At 39.0% G+C, this 17,801-nt stretch overlaps 1 protein-coding gene across 1 annotated transcript; it reads right to left on the bottom strand.

Annotated features, from left to right (window-relative positions):
• Positions 1 to 263: 263 nt before the first annotated feature.
• On the bottom strand, positions 264 to 4,115 carry LOC114709716 (cathepsin Q-like). The gene is made up of 7 exons (XM_028893690.2): positions 3,986 to 4,115; positions 3,578 to 3,700; positions 3,304 to 3,486; positions 2,593 to 2,817; positions 2,003 to 2,165; positions 1,246 to 1,363; positions 264 to 468 (listed from the first exon to the last, which is right to left on the bottom strand). The coding sequence occupies exons 1-7, from the start codon at positions 4,109 to 4,111 to the stop codon at positions 369 to 371; spliced, it is 1,038 nt and encodes a 345-aa protein (XP_028749523.1). The 5' UTR covers positions 4,112 to 4,115; the 3' UTR covers positions 264 to 368.
• Between the last annotated feature and the right edge of the window lie 13,686 nt (positions 4,116 to 17,801).

Raw genomic sequence — 17,801 nt, 5'->3', positions numbered from 1 at the left:
AACCACCCTTTCTTCCAAACAACAGAACAACACTCAGTCCCAACTTCAAGATGAATTGCATGTTTCATCACAAAACAGGCACTGCATGAAAAGGTAAAGAAGCTCGACATACTTGAGGTTTTTATCAAGGATTTTATTTGCACAAGCATTAAAAGTGAAAATAAAGTTACTACAGGAATCATAAACATTCAGTTACAAAGCTGTACTTTCAAATATTTGAAACTTCCCAGCATTCACATGACAGTGTGGATCTTGAGGGACTCAACAGTTTAACACACTCAGCAAAGGCTGGTCATTGAAGTGATGGTATCCATCTGAAAAAAGCAGTCTCCTGCCAAGTGCTTCCCTGTGGGTGTCAGGCTGCTTGCTCACACAATAGGGTATTGGGCATATGAAGAAATTTGACAGAGGTTGTTCCAGTCTTTGGCAAGTTTCATGTAGCCATTTAGGCCCCATTTTTTACCCCAGCTGAAAGAAAGCATGTTTTCCATTCAGTAGAATGATTACCACATTTTGGACTTATTATGATACTAGCAAGAGGCCAACCTAACAAAATGATGAGGAAAGGCAGAGGGTCTCTTCCTGAGTACCTAGAGGTGCCTCACACAGGAGTGTGAAGACCACAGCATAATGTCCTTCTATACATAGATGTTTCAGAACTATCAAATGTGTCACATTTTAGAAAATCACTGGCACACACATGACATTGACACCCTAGAAACCAGTGAAGGAATAGGAATTCTATGATAACATATTGTTAGTAAGTTCTTAAAGCTATAGGGGAGCTCAGAGGTTGAGGAGTTAAAATCAGTTTTAAAAAAAGCCAGAACGACATTGTAGTGTACCTGTAACCCATGTACTTGGGACATGGACACAGAACACACCTAGAGTAAGCTGGCTACTCAGACTAAGTAGTGAACTCTTAGATCAGGAAGAAATGCTCCCACATTATAGAAGTTACTTAATGATTGAGAAACAATTGATGCTAACATCAAGCCTCTATGCATGTGTACTCACACACAGGGGCCACTGACATGCAGGCAGGCAAACACACCTTACAATGTGAAAACAAAAACAGATATTCTTCAACTTAATGAAACAAAATTTCTAGACTGTACATCAAAATACTAACTGCAACTTCGATCTCTTCATGAATCTCCTGGAAGGGAGTCCAGTGGCTTTAATCACTGGACCATCTCTGTAGCCTGTAGAATTTCAAATATAGATATTTTTGGCAATTTATACCTGTTCTTGATCAGCCAGTAGCTTTCCCTATGTGTTTTATTTCCTTCCTGTCCATAGCCAACCACAAGAACTGCATGATTCACAACATAGTTGTTGCAATTTGGCTCATGATAAATACCTAAGAAACAAAATGGAAGCTGATGTGAGATCCATAGCACACCTGACAGTGACCACTGCCACCAGCAATAGGAGAACTATTTCAATGATCACTGAAATGATATAACTACAATCAGACTTAAGAGTTAGATTAATTATTCACAAGAATGCTAATACACACACACACACACACACACACACACACACACAATTACAGAAAACTGAAGGAATCCAAAGTGGCAAGATTTATTGACAGCTACTGTCTATATGCAAGTGACATGACTCCTTAGAAATTTGTAGTTTTGTTAATAAAATCTCATGCCAAGTTAAACTTATAGGACATAAGTTACTTAAGTCACAGACTCTATTATCATTTAATTTCTGATAATCATTTTCTATAAATAATTAAAACATCCATGAAATGGAAGAGAGTTGAAAAATTAGCTAACCAATAAATTTTATTAAATGGGGCGCATTAACTTTCATGTGTTGATTCATATCAGGTGACATTCAGTACTCAACTATTATATGGAGATAAGTAAAATCCAGAACCCTAAACATTCACATGACTTTTTGAACATAATAGCTAGTCTGAGAACTTGTCATGACATAGATATAGCACAGCTTATATTTCTTCATATCTACAAGGAAATATACTAACCTGTCTTGTAGAATGGAAAAGAATCACGGGAAACATAAATTCCAGCAGCAATGGGCCCTTTAGTAGCTACAGCATCCATTAGAACATCCTCACCTTCTGGGAGGGCAACAAATTCTCTGATTTTAGCAGCTGAATTCTTAGGATCATACCTGCAGGGTCCTTCCTTTAAAAGGTAAAGAGATAAGAAACTCAGTTTCTTTCACCCATGTCCTAGGAGCAAAAACCACAACCACACTCAAGCATGGTTTATTATTGTAAATCATCTCAGGAAATGAAATGCTACTAGACGGTCTGGAACTAAAAATAAGTTCTCTTGTCTTTAATGACAACCAATAGGTCCTCCTATCTATAAAAAATTTTAGTGCTTCAGAGATCTGTACTATATGTACAATAGTTCCTATATTCTCCATGTACATAGAAGAGAATATCATGACAACAACAACTTATACAAAGGACAATACTGAATGACTGCCTTGATGGTGCACAGAGAGATTCTACCATCCAATCTGAGCACTGAAGATAGTGTATCATATCGACAATTGTCCCTCACTCCAAGCTGAGCTAAAATGACAACATAGAGGTTGACTTACTTTTCTTTCATATGGGTAGGTTGCTTCAGCCTCCACACCTCCATTGTGTAAAACATACTGAAATGCATTATATGTATTACCCCAATCACAGCCATTATTGCCATGAGGTTTAGAACAGTCGACTAGGTTCTGCACACTCAGGGGGGTGAGTTTGCCTGTTTTGTGGTACATTTGTCCTTCTATGGCACCAGCTACAGCAAAAGCCCAACATGAACCGCATTTACCCTACACAGAGAGGAAAATATGGTTGTTCACAAATAATTAGTAACTCAAGAAACAACATAGACAGCCTAATAATTTTCGAAAATGAAAAATTGGCAGTTGCTAGATGCCTAGAAAAGAACGGTCAGTATCTTAAAGGACTTGGATGCTGGTAGTGTAACGTGCTTTCCTCAGTTCACACACACACACACACACACACACACACACACACACATTTGTGCAGGCCCTATTCGTTTTTTTGGTTATTAATGACAATAGAAGGAACACAAATCCTGCAGTGAGATGGGATATAGACTCAGAGTTGGAGAATGTGTTTGGTGGACTGACAAGAGTAATATACATTGGAAAATATATGAACATTTCAAAGAAGAAAATACATTATTTTAAAAAATAAACTGCAAATCTGTCCTCATTAAACATGAATACAGAGACACCAACTTCTCTTCCCCAACAATAATGGTTTAAAGGAAGGATGTGGCACTGTCACACCTGTTTCCGCACAGAAGTCACATAGCCTTCCTTTCGCCAGTTCACAAATTCCGGTAAATCCTTTCGCCAATCCACAAATTTGAGTAGACCACCATAACCAACAGAACGTTTCCAGAGGCCTTTCCACTTGTTGTGAGGTGGGACAGGTATATTAACCAACATGTTGTTGAATTCTTCACCAGTCTTCAAGGAAAATTACATAATGATTATAAAAGAAAAGACTCCATGTAAACACTCAAGAAAACACAATGTGAAGGATCCATGTCACACTCACCATGTCACCAAACTCATTCATTTCCATGGTGAAGCCATTCTTACCCAGACCATTCTCCCCATTGTGATCTTTAATAATTTTCAAGTTTTTTTCCCATACTGTTCTCCTCATTGCTTCTTCCTCCTGGATAAGAATATAATGGATGACATTTTTTTCTATTAAACTCCTGCAGAAGCTGACCTTGTGGACTTGCTGCTGCAGGTGACTAGAGGCCAAGGAGAGCTATTCTAGGACACTATAGTCACACATTCTCCACATACAGAGGAAAAGGGAATTTGGCTACCCTGTGCTCACAATGATCGTGACTAAGTAATCTCTCAGTGGTGGTGGTTGTAGTGGGGCCTATGACCTCTAATATGCCTAGACACTTGCACTCTGGGCTCTTCTGAATATTTCCAGGTTACCAACCAGACTGTATGATTTTTCATAATCCATCTTCCATTCCTCCCATTCAGCATCCAAACTGGGATCATGTGCTGAAGCACCTGACATAATTCCTATGCACAGGATAACCAGGAATACAGCAGAAGTCATGACTCACAACCCTGGATAATGAAAGAGAAATGAAGTCATAATGACACCGATGTTTTTAAAATGTCTGAGAAATCAAGCCACCCATGGTCAATGAAGTTTCTAAATTATTCTTCCAAATACTTTTTGAAAGATTGTAGAAAAGGCTGAGGATGTGTTTGAACTGAGTCATTCACTGGTATTTATTAGATCCAATACAAACTGAAGAGTATGTACCCAGAATTCCAGCCATGAAAACTTTTGGTTTACTGCATCTTATTATTTCAGAAAGGTCTCCATACATAGAAACAAAAACCAAACATTGTTTTAGGATATCACGGATCCATGATTCCTAACAAGTAAAACTTCTATCATGTGGCATTGGATTCTAATTTCAAGGTGACCTCAAGAGTTGGGGCCACAGGGCATCATATGCCTTTCTAATATACAGCAAATTGTGGGCTTATCTTTAAACCTCTCTTCTTCAATGAAACTTTGTGAAATAACTTCTATAAGAATGTTAGAAAAATCATTTATTATTCCTTGCATTTCACCCTTGGAACCATGCAATCAAACTCCCAACTCATTCTCTACATGAGAATATTGTCACATGAAAAGCCAAAAGGAAGGCAGAGCCATGAGAGGAGGTGGAGGACAATAACAAGTTGATAGTGGGATTTCAGATTCTGAATTTGCTGGATCTCTAAAGCAACACTCTCAATAGGACCTGATGGGAACATACTAACTGCTACTACATCTGTACATGTCAACTGAAAATAGATACATTCTAGGGTTATCTGCAAGAGATGATCTCTTCTGGACCAGCAGGTGCCAGTGATGGTTACCGGTTTTCAAAGTAACATCTGTAAATCTCTGTGGAGAGACCCAGACTTTTGCTTAATGGGACCCTATACAAATATAGATCCATAAGGGACCTGGTTTCCTTCTTGACTTTTCTACCCACTCCACTACACCTACACACACCAGCGTTGCTGAGGCTTAGAATATATTCTTTGGGGTTAAACTGATTTTCCCTCTCAAAGCATCCCCCAAAGTCACCACCCATTCTGCCTTGACCAAGGCAGGGCCTTACCTATCTGTGGTGAGGACTGCTGGTTCAGTTCACTCCAGAGACTCAACTCTTCAGAGTTTGTTGAGGGTCCAGAATCTGGCCCAGCAACACCTTACTCATGCTATAAATCCCAGCTATCTGTGCATTTGAACCTGCCTCCAAATCATGTGCTCCTTTTGATTGGCTGTGTTGATGACAGGATTCAGCCTCCAGACACTAGTGCTTCATGCTCTTCCTGAGATATAATCTCTGACTGTCCCTCTGGCATGGCTGTGGGTTACCTCTGTACACAGCAGGAAGCTAAATTTGTGAACCTTGTCAAAGAAAGTTAGATAGCCATTATGTAGGCCTTGGATCACATTATACTGAACATTTTGATTTCTGATTGTGCTTCCTGAAAAAGATGTGTGTGTACCCTTGTAGTTTAGAATGGAAGATTTTGGTTACCATCCTTAGCATGGGCTTGGTCAGTATGTTCTATTTTGTGTTAAGTTCACAGCTATGATTGAATCCTGTGAGAACACAGTTCCTGGGATTCTCTTTTTCCCTGTCAGTGTGTAACACAGTTGTATCTCACAAGAATCTTCAGAAGACAGTGACACCCAAAGAGGAAAGTGATGTCAAGGCTGAACTGTAAGAGGGGAAATAAATGGCCTGCTGTGGGTGTGTCTCTTGGAACTCTCTGGCTCTTCTCTTTTGGAGATGACATTGAGCTGCCATCTAGAATCACCATCTTCCTGGCTCTCTTTATTGTCACCTCACAGCACCAACTCGAAGTTACTATATTTACCATTATAGGATACATCCTGGCAGCTGTATGGACACTCACTCACATTTCATTATATCCAGTACCTGGAGGTATTGAGAAGAATTTCCTCTTCAGTGTAGCTCTGGACACTAAACCATAATCCTCTACTATTCTTCTTCCTTCTTTAGCACTCATCCTTTCTTATTATCTGTATAGATGTGTGGCTATTGCTTTAGTTTGAGAATTTTTCCTTATAAGAGTCCTGATGAAAGGTAATATCCAATATATTAGTATGGAAAAGTTTGACCACTAAGAAGTGTATTATTCTACAATAATAACTGTCACATTTTTTTCATTTTCTCAGATTGTGGTATATCATATGTCAGAGAGATGCTATATTTGATTTATCTATTTTTTTGCACTTAGATCAGGGAAGAAATATATGATATCTACTTGACCTATTCCCTACAATGTGCAATGTACATAAAATCCTAGATTAATAAAATATTGGTAAATGTAACAGAAGCAGGGACTGATATTTTTTTAGGTTTACATACATTTATTTTAAAGAAATTGAAAAGCACCATTAAGAGGTACAAGCTTTTACTGATTTTTTTTTTAGTTTTTTATTAATTTTTTCATTTACTTTACATATAGACCATAGTTTCTCCTCCATCCTCTCCTCTTGTTCCCTCCCTCCTCCCTTCTGCTCCTCTTCTGTCTCCATTCAGAAATGGCAGGCCTTCCATTGGAGTCAACAAAGCATGGCATTTCATGTTGATGGAGGACCAAGCTTCTCCACCTCCATCAATGTTGATCAAGGCAACCCAGTATGGAGATTGGGTTCCCAAAAGCTAGCTCAAGTTCAGGCACACATCCTGATCCCACTGCTAGGGGCCCTTCAAACAGACTAATCTACACAACTGTCACACACAGGTCAGATGTCTCTGTGGGCTCCCATGTCATGTTCTTGACCCCCAGGGTCCTGCAAGCCTTCCTCTCTTTCTTCAGTAGAACTCCCAGAGCTAGGCTTGGTGCTTGGCTGTGGATCTCCTCATCTGCTTCCATCAGTTACTGGATGAAGGCTCTCTGATGACAATTGGGGTAGTCAACTATCTTATTACAGGGGACGGCCAGTTGGGGCACCTTTTCCACTATTGCTTGGTGTTTTAACTGGGGGACATCTTTGTGGATTTCTGGGAGTTTCCCTGGCACCAGGTTTCTCCCTAATCCCAAAATGCTGCCCTCCATCAAGATATCTTTTTATTTTTCTCCCTGTCCATCCTTCCCTCAATGCACTCTACCTGATCCCTCATATTGCCTTATCTCCAAACTCTGTCCCAATTTTACGAGGAGAACTCTTCAATTTCCCCTTCCCAGGGAAATCCATGCATCTCTCTTTGGGCCTTCCCTGTTACTTTACTTTTCTTGGGCTATGGATTGTATCCTGGTTATCCCTTGTTTTACAGTTAATATCCACTTATGATTGAGTACACACCATGTTTGTCTTTCTGGTTCTGGGTTACCTCACTCAGATGGTTTTTTTCCTCATTTATCCATTTGCCTGCATATTTCATGATGTTGTTTTTTACTGATGAGTAGTATTGCATTGTGTAAATGTGCCACATTTTCTTTATCCATTCTTCAGTGGAGGGGCATCTAGGTTGTTTCCAGATTTTGGCTATAAGAAATAATGCTCCTATGAACATAGTTGAGCAATTCAGTTGAGGCATATTATTTTAACCACAGTCTTCTATGTGCTGTTTACCTTCTGTTTGTTCCACTCTTTAGACTTCTTATTTATTTTTTAATTCATTCTTTGTGTATTTCATACAGTGTTTTTTTATCATATCATTTCCATTCCCTCAACTCTTCCAAGATTCTCCATTTCTCCTTACCAATGCAACTTCATGGTGTTTTTTTTTTTTCTCACTTACTAAAAGGGAAAAGAAAAGCCACTAAAAGTATGGAGTCTGATTTTTGTTGGTCAGCCATTCCTCAGTGTACAGCCTGCCTTGGACTCTGTATGACATGCCCAGTGTCGTGTCATCTGGCTTTTCCTCTCAAAGCAGCTATCACTTGTGAATAGTGTCTTCACTGGTGGTAGGACTTTATTTTCCATATTTCTTTTCCTTTGTGCTGAGATTTTTGTCTGGTTGAGCTCAGTAGAGCTTGTGAATGCTGTCACAGTCTTTGTGAATACCCATGTGCATTGGTCCTGTAGTGTCTGCAAAATGATGTTTTCATAAAATCATCTACTACCTCTAATCTTTATAATTTTGTGGTGATATTTTATTTGTGCTTTAACAAATAAAATTTATCTGGTGATCATAGGACAGAGCCAGCCACTAGATTAGACATAGAGGTCAGACAGTGGTGGCACACACGCCTTTAATCTTATCACTTGGGAGGCAGAGATCCATTTGGATCTCTGTGAGTTCAAGGCCACACTGGGAATAGAGCCAGGCATGGTGGCACACACGTTTTATCCCAACACTTGAGAGCTCAAGTCTTTGCTTATGAAGGACACATGACTTTAACCCCAGGAAGTTTTGACAGAAAGCAGAAAGGTATATAAAGTTTAGGACCAGGAACTAGGGGATTTTAAGCTGTTCAACTGAGATGCTCAGGGGTGAGGACTCAGAGGCTTTCAGCCTGAGAATTAGTGGAAACAGAATTGGTGAGGTTGGCTGTGGCTTTTTCTGTTTCTCTGACCTTTCAGCTTTCACCCAAATACCTGGTTCTGGGTTGTTGTTGAAAGTTTCTTCATTCTCCTTGGTCCTTCCAGGCCCCTGTTCCTCCAGCCTGATGGTCCCACAGCTGCTTATAAAATAATCCCTCAGAAGCTTATATTAATTATAACTGCTTGTCAATTAGCTCAGGCTTAATACTGACTAGCTCTTATATTTAAATTAACCCATAATTCTTATCTATTTTTAGACATGTGACTTAGTACCTTTTCTCAGTTCTGCTTTGCCATCTTGCTTCCTCTGTGTCTGGCTGGTGACTCCTGACTCTGCCTTCTTTTCCCTGAATTCTCCTTGTCTGCTTACCCTGACTGTATTTCCTGCTTGGCTACTGGCCAATTATTGTTTTTATTTATCAACCAATCAGAGCAAGACATATTCACAGCATACAGAACAATATTTGATAGCACTGGGTTTTCTATTAATAAGATTTTAATCTATTTTAAGATTCATGTTACATAATTTCTCCCCCTCTCTTTTTCATAGATCCCTGAGCCTAGGGGTAAGTGGTATAATCAGACATCCTATTCAGAACAAGTACTCCCAATGCCTTGGCTGTTTATGTTGTACAGGTGTAGGTCTCTGTGTTAATTGTCATCTACTGCATGAAGAGGCTTCTATAATGAGAGTTGAGAAATTCATTGATATGAGCACAGCAATATGCCACCAGAAGCCTGTTATTGTTATACTCCTTAGCAGAATAATAGTAATAGATTTTCCCCAGGGACTGTGAACTCTTGTTTCAGGTTCTTGTCTAATTAACTGTGTCAAGTGTTGGTTCCATATCATTGAATTGGCCTTAAACTCAACAGAATGTGGCTGTTATCCCTAACATTCATGACACTGTTTCATTAGTAGATATAACAATGGCCTGATTTCCAGGAAATGTCCATTATTATATCTCACAGAGTTCATAGCCATGTGGGATTGTTGTTTACCTTTCTTCTTAGGGAGCATGCATAATGCCATGAGCAGTATCCATTAAGGAGGAAGATTCCAGTTGAGAGGCAGATATCTCCATATTCTGTGCCATAAATATAGAGTCACACAAAGAAAAGGAACACTTGGCATTGTAATTGATCTCAGTCCAGTGTTCAAGAGGATAAATGTTTAATAAAAAGCCTAATATAAAATGGAATAAAGGGAGTTGTGTCATCAGGGAAAGACCCCACCCAGCTAACTTCTGACTTGTGAAAAATAATTAAAGAAAATGTTAAACAGTGAAGGAAACCATCAAAAGCAAAAAGTTGATGAAAATGTAAATGAATTAAAGGACCATATTCCAGCCCCAGAAAGCAGAAGAACTTAGCAGCTTTGTCTAAATGGTTATTTCTTTAGAGTCAAGGATATAAGAAAGGGATTGTGGAATCTCCCTCTGTGACTAAGGAAGGCTGCTGAGGTATGACATGTATCCATGGTGTCTCTGCATGGAAGCCAAGGGAGACCATTGTGTGAAGCTATGAGGGTGAAGCCTAGATTGCCTTCGTAACACCAAGATGTTGAAGGTGCCAGAATCATGGGATACTTATTGTAGAGAGCTGCTAATAGGGTGTGGAACCAGCTCAAGAGAAAGAATACTTCAACAAAGCTGAAAGGAGTTGGAGATCTGAAGAATGCTTTGACATTAGATAAGGAGATATAGAATTTGGAGTTTTCCCTGCTGGCTTTTGGTCTCGTTTTCCTCCAGTAGTTCCTCACTGTGCTACCATACCTCCTCGTTGTAATGGTAATGCACATCCTGTGCCATTGTATGTTGGAAGCAGGTAATCTGCTTTTAAAGTTTCATTTTACAAGGAGTTACAGTTAAAACTTTGCCATGAGTATGAAAGACTTTGAACATTGGACTCCTAAATGATATTGAGACTATTATAGACTTTTTAATTAAGACTGAATACATATTTGCATTATGATGTATCTATAGGCCTAAGGGGACCTAGGCTCATAGATTTTAATGCATGTTCACCAGTGCATTGAACTATCTGAAAGGATTAGGGGGTTATGGCTTTGATGGAGGAAATATGTCACTGAGAGATGGCTTTGGAGTTTCAAAAGCCCGTGCCAAGTCCAGAGTTGCACTCCTTTCCTACTGCTTGCAGTTCTGAATGTAAAACTCTCAGCTACTTATCCAGCACCATGCCTGACTTTATGCTGCTGTGTTCCCTGCCATGATAAAAATGGACTATGCCCCTGAAACTGTAAGTAAGACCCAATTAAATCTTTTCTTTTATAGGTGTTTCCATAGTCATGGTGTCTTTTTGTACAACAGAACACTGACTAAGACAGGTCATATGATTCAAAAAGATGAAATTGATTCTTGGACGTAGGTTTTTATTTGGTAACACATGATGTACTATCTCCCATATTACAAGATGGCCCCATTTAAGTTCCTTTTATGTATGTATGTATGTATGTATGTATGTATGTATGTATGTATGAATGAATGTATTTTTAGACATTTCTACCATAGTTGGCTTTCACATGTCTTTTCACAATGCCTTTAGTGTTAGTTATCTCTCCATATATTACTTCCTCTGCCCACAGCGAAGAATGTTTAAGTCAGAGAAATTAACAAATCATTATGTTCATAAGTGATTGAAATATCTGTTTTCTTAGAATGTGCAAATAAGACCTGGTCCTGCTTGATTCAGAGCTCTAAGTATCTGCTAATGCTGTCCAAATCCTTGTATCATCTCATCTCAAACAGCAATTCTGATAAATCAGAGAAGCATGGACAATCTTTATTTCTAGCTAAGCACCCTTTATATCTGGTTAAAACCATTCCTAACCAGTGCACAGTGAAGCTGGTTCAACGTTACCTGTCTGCAGCAAGTTCTTGTACTTCTGCTTAGTCAGAATCCCTTCATCCCAATTATTTTGTTTCTCCATAATAATTTGCATCTATTGAGCACCAATATTCTCTTTGGCAGCAAAGTCTCCTTACATGCAGTAATGCAAAGCTAAGGCCTCTGCCACAGTGCAAGGTAGAGTCATCCATATATATATGCATATGCATATATATATATATGCATATATATATGTTTTTTCTGTATTGCTTGATAATGTCTTCTTATTTATGATTTTGTGAGCATCAAAATATAACTTTCTCCTATAAGCAGTTTACTTTGATATTCTTCTTCCAATGTTCCACCAAGAGAACAGAGTCCTTAATGAAATGGACATGACATTGTTTTAGAGACTTAGATTCTCATCTTAGGTGTCCTTGAGAATCACAGCCTGGTACTCTTGGAGCTCTGAACTTACACAGTTGAGTTTGTCAAGCAAATCATGAAGACAGGGTCAGGGGTGAGGATGATACATCTATTTATTGCTCAGCTTTGCTTTCTAATAGCTTTTTTTTCAAATAGCTTGCAGGCATGACATAAAAATGAAGCTATTTCCCCACATTAGAAAGTTAGGTGTGAGCACCCTCCATCTACAACCCCTACTGCTGTAAACACCTGCATGTGTAAGGTTAGTCATACAGGTGAAATGCCTTCTTGTGGCCAAGCTTCAGGTTAGCACTGATTCATCCAGGGAATTGAGGTACCATGAAGTTCAGTCAAAATTTTAGAATGTTGAGGATGTTCCTTGTGACTTATTCAAGAACAAATATTACATTGATGGCTTAACTCTAATGAGTAATTTGTCTATGTTTAGTTCTTAACAGGCAAAGTACAATTTAATGAAGATGATATAGAAGTGAAAGACATGAGGGAGAAAGAGAATATAGATTCTCCTTGTGTCTATCAGGAGGCACTTAGGTAGATGTGACTCAGAAGGGGTGGACTGTTTTGGCCCAAGGCTTCCTTTCCTGTTGACTAGCTCTTTTCTGCTGATTACATCTATCTCTTTGGGCCCAGAGAGTATTTGACCCAAGTTCCAGAATCATTTGTCACTGGGACACAGAGTGATGGAAGTTTATTTGTAGATCTTTCCAAGCTAGGGTTCATTTCAATTTCCTATTGCAAGATCACTCAGGTCTCTGCATGAATTCTAGCCTTTTCCCCCACAGCTCACATATCCTGCCAAAAGAAGGTCTTAGTGGTATAGGTTAGAGATTGAAAATGTATCAATACATTTGAAAGCAGCAAAATAAAGAGCAGATGCCTTTAGAGATCACCAATTCAATTCAGATTACAGTGTTAACTCAGTCTTCTATGTTTAGTCATATAGATGGTATGTATGATTTATTATGAAAAACCTTTAGTGGGAAGAGAGAGAGAGTCACACCTCTTTTGAATGAATTTCCCCTCATCTGTTGGAATGTAGACAATTATAGCAATAAACAGTGTGGTTGCTCCTCAAAAAATTGTTCGTATGACCCATCCTGCTGTGTAGACAGCCTGGACAAATGATATTATTAATTAAGGAAAATTTAAGTGCACAAATATTCTAGAGCCATTATGTGTACAGGCCTAAAACTGTGACAAATTAACACTGGTTAAAGAATACATAAGTGAAATGTGTATTCATACAGTGAAATATTTTAGTTATAAAGTTAGGTATTAATATATGCAACAATGTAAATGATTTTAAATTAAGTTAAATGAATATTCAAGACAAAATGAGGTACTTTATAATTTTATTTCTATTGATTAGCCTTATATTTTACTGAGGAATTCATAAGATAGTAGTTTTCACCTCAAAGTGAATATTGCAATGTTTATGTCATATTTGAAAGGTTATATATACCTTTATAGATGGTATCTTATATTATAATATTACTATTAATTATAAAGAAAGCTCATGTTTATTCTACACAATTCTTTTTTGTCAGTTTCCACAATTTTAAATCATACCAATAGATTTATATGGTCTACAAACTGTGCTTAGAGAAACTCAATCTTGGAGTTTAATTATGATAAGTCAAAAGAAATGAAGATATTTGTAATGATGATGCAGGCACAGATGCACAATCATTGGGTTGCTCCAGGAAGAGATCATTCCTGTTTTTGAGGACCAAGCAGTTATGGAAATCAAAGCTGTGATGATATTTTATCTGTGTACCCCATTAAAGCTTATCTGAGGATCAGAGGAAAGAGCCAGCCACTATTTTAAATATAGAAATCAAGCAGTTGTGGCACACACCTTTAATCCTAGCATTTGGGATGCAGCGATCCATCCAGATCTCTGTGAGTTCAAGGTCACATTGGGAAAAGAGCCAGGCATCACAGCACATGCCTTTAATCCCAGCACTAACCACAGAGGTCTGGAAGTCTGTGGAGACAGACAGGAAGTGATGTAGCTGGGCAAAGAGAGGAAGTGAGATGGCAGAACAGAAAGGCATATAAGCGTGGGTGTATGGAAAGTAGGTCTCTCTGGAAACTGAGGTGTCAGTGAGGTAAAGTTGGCTGTGGCTTGTCATATTCCTCTGATCACTTGGTTTTTCACCACAATAACTGGATCATGGGTTTTTTTTTATTGATAAGACCATTTATCAATTCATCTCATACAAAGCACTGATAGAAATTATTCATGCTGTGTTCTTTTCTTTTTTTAACAGAGGGGACATAGAGATGAATTACACTGATGTGTCCTGTCTTGTTATGGACAGTGTGCAATGCTCCTGCCATTTCACAAACTCCACAATAATGGTCCCAAAACTCCTGTGGACATCAGGACAATCATAATGTCTCAAGAAAACTCCAATTTCTGGATATATAATTACCCTACAGTATGATTCAGAAGTGTGGGATACATTTCAGAAATGTGTTTTCCTATTAGTTCTGAATAATGGTGTAAATGATAAGCTGCATTGTATGACTAACCTTACACATGAAGGTGTTCACAGTAGTAGAGGCTATAGATGGAAGAGGCAGCCAGCTAACTTCCTAATGTGGGGCAATAGCTTCAATACAAGTCACACCTGCAACTCTTAGAAATGGAAGCTAAGCCATATATTAATCAACCTCATCCCTGACACTGTCCTCATGATTTGCTTGACAAACTCAACTCTGGGAGCTCACAGCTCCAAGAGAAGCAGACTATGATTCTCAAGGCCATCTGGGATGAGATCTAAGTCTCTGAAACAATATCATGTACATTTCACGAATGTCCTGGCTACCCCAGGGAAACATTGGAAGAAGAATATCAAAGTAAACTGCTTGATAAGAGAAAATTACTCTGAGACACTCACTAAGGCATAGCCAGAGAGACTTTATTAAGCAACATGGAAATACCTACAGGGATGACACACTGTTGCACTGGGGCAGAGGTCTTACCATCACATTAACTAATGTAAGTAGATTTTGTTGTCAATATTGGTGCTCCACAGATGCAAAATATCATGGAAAAACAGAAACGTCTCTGGTGAAGGGATTCTGACTGATGAGATATACAAGGACTAGTTGTAGATATGTCAAGTTCAGCAGATTACTTAAGGGGCATGGTTGGAAAGGACATGTAGGATGCCCCAACAGAAATAATGATGGTCTGTGTTCCCATAATTTATCAGAATTGCTGTTTAAAAGGGGATGATACAAGGATGTAGACAGCATTAGCAAATTCTTGGAGCTGTGATTTTAGTAGAGCCTGGTCTTAGCATATTCCAGAGAAAAAAGATAATTAGTCACTTATGGATATAATAATGGGGTACTCTGTCTGACATAAATATTCTTTGCTATGGATAGAGGAGAGTAGGGATTATAGGGAGGGACAACTAAGACTAAAAGGCATTTGAAAATCCATATGAAAACATACTACTGAAGAATCTTCCTAAAATACATATATACATAAAAGGAATTTAAATGAAGTCACCATATAAAAGGGGAGACAATATACCAACTAGATACCATATTTTACTAAATAAAACCCTAGGGCTAAAAGTACATTTCATTTTTTTTGAGTCATATAGCCCTTTTGTTAGGGCATAAAATATGGAGAAACCTGGTTTTCAACTGAAAGCTTCCTCTATGGTTGGTATTGTAACACGAATTCTTTTTTTCTTTATATATATAATAATTAGCTTAATTTCACATATTATTCATGGATTCCCCCATCCTCCCCTCTCACCCCTCAGTCCTCCCCCACAACTCACCCTCCATTTCCACCTCCTTCAAGGCAAGGTCTCCCCTGGGCTGTCAGCCAAGCCTGGTAGACTCAGCCAAGCAGGTCCAGTCCCTTCCTCCCTACACCAAGGCTGAGCAAAGTGTCCCAGCATAGGCCCCAGACTCCAAAAAGACAGTCCATGCACCAAGGACAGATCCTGGCTTCACTTCCTGAGGGCCTCCCAAAAAGTTCAAGCTAATCAACTGTCCCACTTATCCAGGGCCCGGTCCAGTTCCATGGGGGCTCCTCAGCCATTGGTTACAGTTCATGCATTTCCAGTAGTAACACAAATTCTTAAATGGTCTTATTAATAAAAAACCCAGAGCCAGATATTGGGGTGAAAGTTGAAAGATCAGAAAAACAGAACAAGCCAGCAAATTTCTTACTTCTATGAAGTCACCAGCCTCAAGAGCATGAGTTTCCTTTTTCTCATGCTTATATACCTTCCTCTGCCCAGACATCTTACTTCCTGAGATTAAAGTCGTTTGTGATTCCCAAGCAAAGGCATGTGATTTCAAGTATTGGGATTAAAAGTGTGTGCCACCACTGCTTGGCTCTGTTCCCAGTGTGGCCTTGAACTTACATAGATCCAGAGTGATAAGATTAAGGGTATGTTCCATCACTGTCTGGCCTCTATGTCTAATTTAGTGGCTGGCTCTGTCCTTTGATCCCCAGATAAATTTTATTGGGGTACACAATATATCCCCACAGGTAACGGTCATGGATCTAGAACATTCTGTGCATGATACCTGTGATGAAAGATAATCAGCAATGTTGCCTTGCCTCAAACTCTGGGACACACAATAATGGCTTACCTGAAATATTCCTACTGATGATACAGTGTCACTAATCTGTCACCACATTCTCTTGGATTTAAGGTCAACTGCCTGATATGGGAGCCCATACCTGACACTGTTAATGAGACAAGAACCTGAGGTAAGAATTCACTATTATTCTGCTGAAGAACAACAGTAACAGACTTCTGATGGCATATTGTTATATCCATATCAATGAATTTCTCAACCCTCAGTATAGAAGCCTCTGCTAATTCTCTTACCTTACCTTACCTTTCTCTCCACACACACCCTCCTCCCTCACTCTTGGCCTCCATCCCTCCCAACTTTGTTTCTTCCTTCTTTTGTGCATTCCTTCCTTCATCTTTCTCTTCCCACTTTCTGTCTTTCTCCCTGTCTTTCCCTACTTTGTAATAACATGTTGAAGCATGCTTACAGTATTATACTTGTAATAGACCTGCATCCATGGTGCTGACCCTGCAGGCCAAGAAGCGTGCTGAAATGACATGCATGGATCTCTCCCCCTCTAGTGTCAGTTCCATTACTATTGGATATTCTTAGTTTTCCCCTAGTGCTGGACACAAGTGACAATTTTACCATAACTTACTTCTCAGTTTTTTTTACAATAATTAATGAAGTAAAGGGAGTTGATAAATGAAGTTGTATTTCTCAAACTTTAAATGTTTGATAACTCAAATTTTAGATTATTCTTGAAATTCTAATACATACTCTTCCCACGTTAAATCTATTGTCTGTATTTTTTAATTTAATTTTATTTTATTTTACAATATAATTTAATTCTACATATCAGCCACGGATTCCCTTTTTCTCCCCCCTCCCCTTCCCCCCAGGCAACTCCCCATTCCCATCTCCTCCAAGGCAAAGACTCCCCCGAAGATTAAGATCAACCTGGTAGACTCAGTCCAAGCAGGTCCAGTCCCCTCTTCCCAGGCTGAGCCAAGCATCCCTGCATAAGCCCCAGGTTTCAAACAGCCAACTCATGCACTGAGCACAGGACCCGGTCCCACTGCCTGGATGCCTCCCAAACAGATCAAGCCAATCAACTGTCTTACCTATTCAGAGGGCCTGATCCAGGTGGGGGCCCCTGTCTGTATTTTTTAATGATGCAATGCAACATTGAGAACTCAATGGAAGCAACAACTTTTCAGTATTATTACATAATTAATTAGTTATTACACTGTCTTTACATAGATAGCACCAACATTGTTTCAAGACTGTGGTGATCTGAAGAAACGGTGGATTCTCATCAGAGACAAGAAGAGATGTTGTATGTTGATGCTGTTGA

Source organism: Peromyscus leucopus, chromosome 5 (genome assembly GCF_004664715.2).
Source record: "Peromyscus leucopus breed LL Stock chromosome 5, UCI_PerLeu_2.1, whole genome shotgun sequence".
In the NCBI taxonomy this organism is placed as follows: Eukaryota; Metazoa; Chordata; class Mammalia; order Rodentia; family Cricetidae; genus Peromyscus; species Peromyscus leucopus.
This window is presented reverse-complemented; position numbering and strand designations above follow the sequence as displayed.

What these genes read in the sequence shown, in the direction of transcription:
- LOC114709716 (XM_028893690.2), bottom strand. Translation starts at nt 4,111, where the DNA reads ATGACTTCTGCTGTATTCCTGGTTATCCTGTGCATAGGAATTATGTCA. An exon ending in TGAATGAGTTTGGTGACATG is followed by an intron (nt 3,487 to 3,577) that starts GTGAGTGTGACA and finishes TTTTCCTTGAAG; the next exon opens with ACTGGTGAAGAATTCAACAA. An exon ending in TACTGGCTGATCAAGAACAG is followed by an intron (nt 469 to 1,245) that starts GTATAAATTGCC and finishes GCTTTCTTTCAG; the next exon opens with CTGGGGTAAAAAATGGGGCC.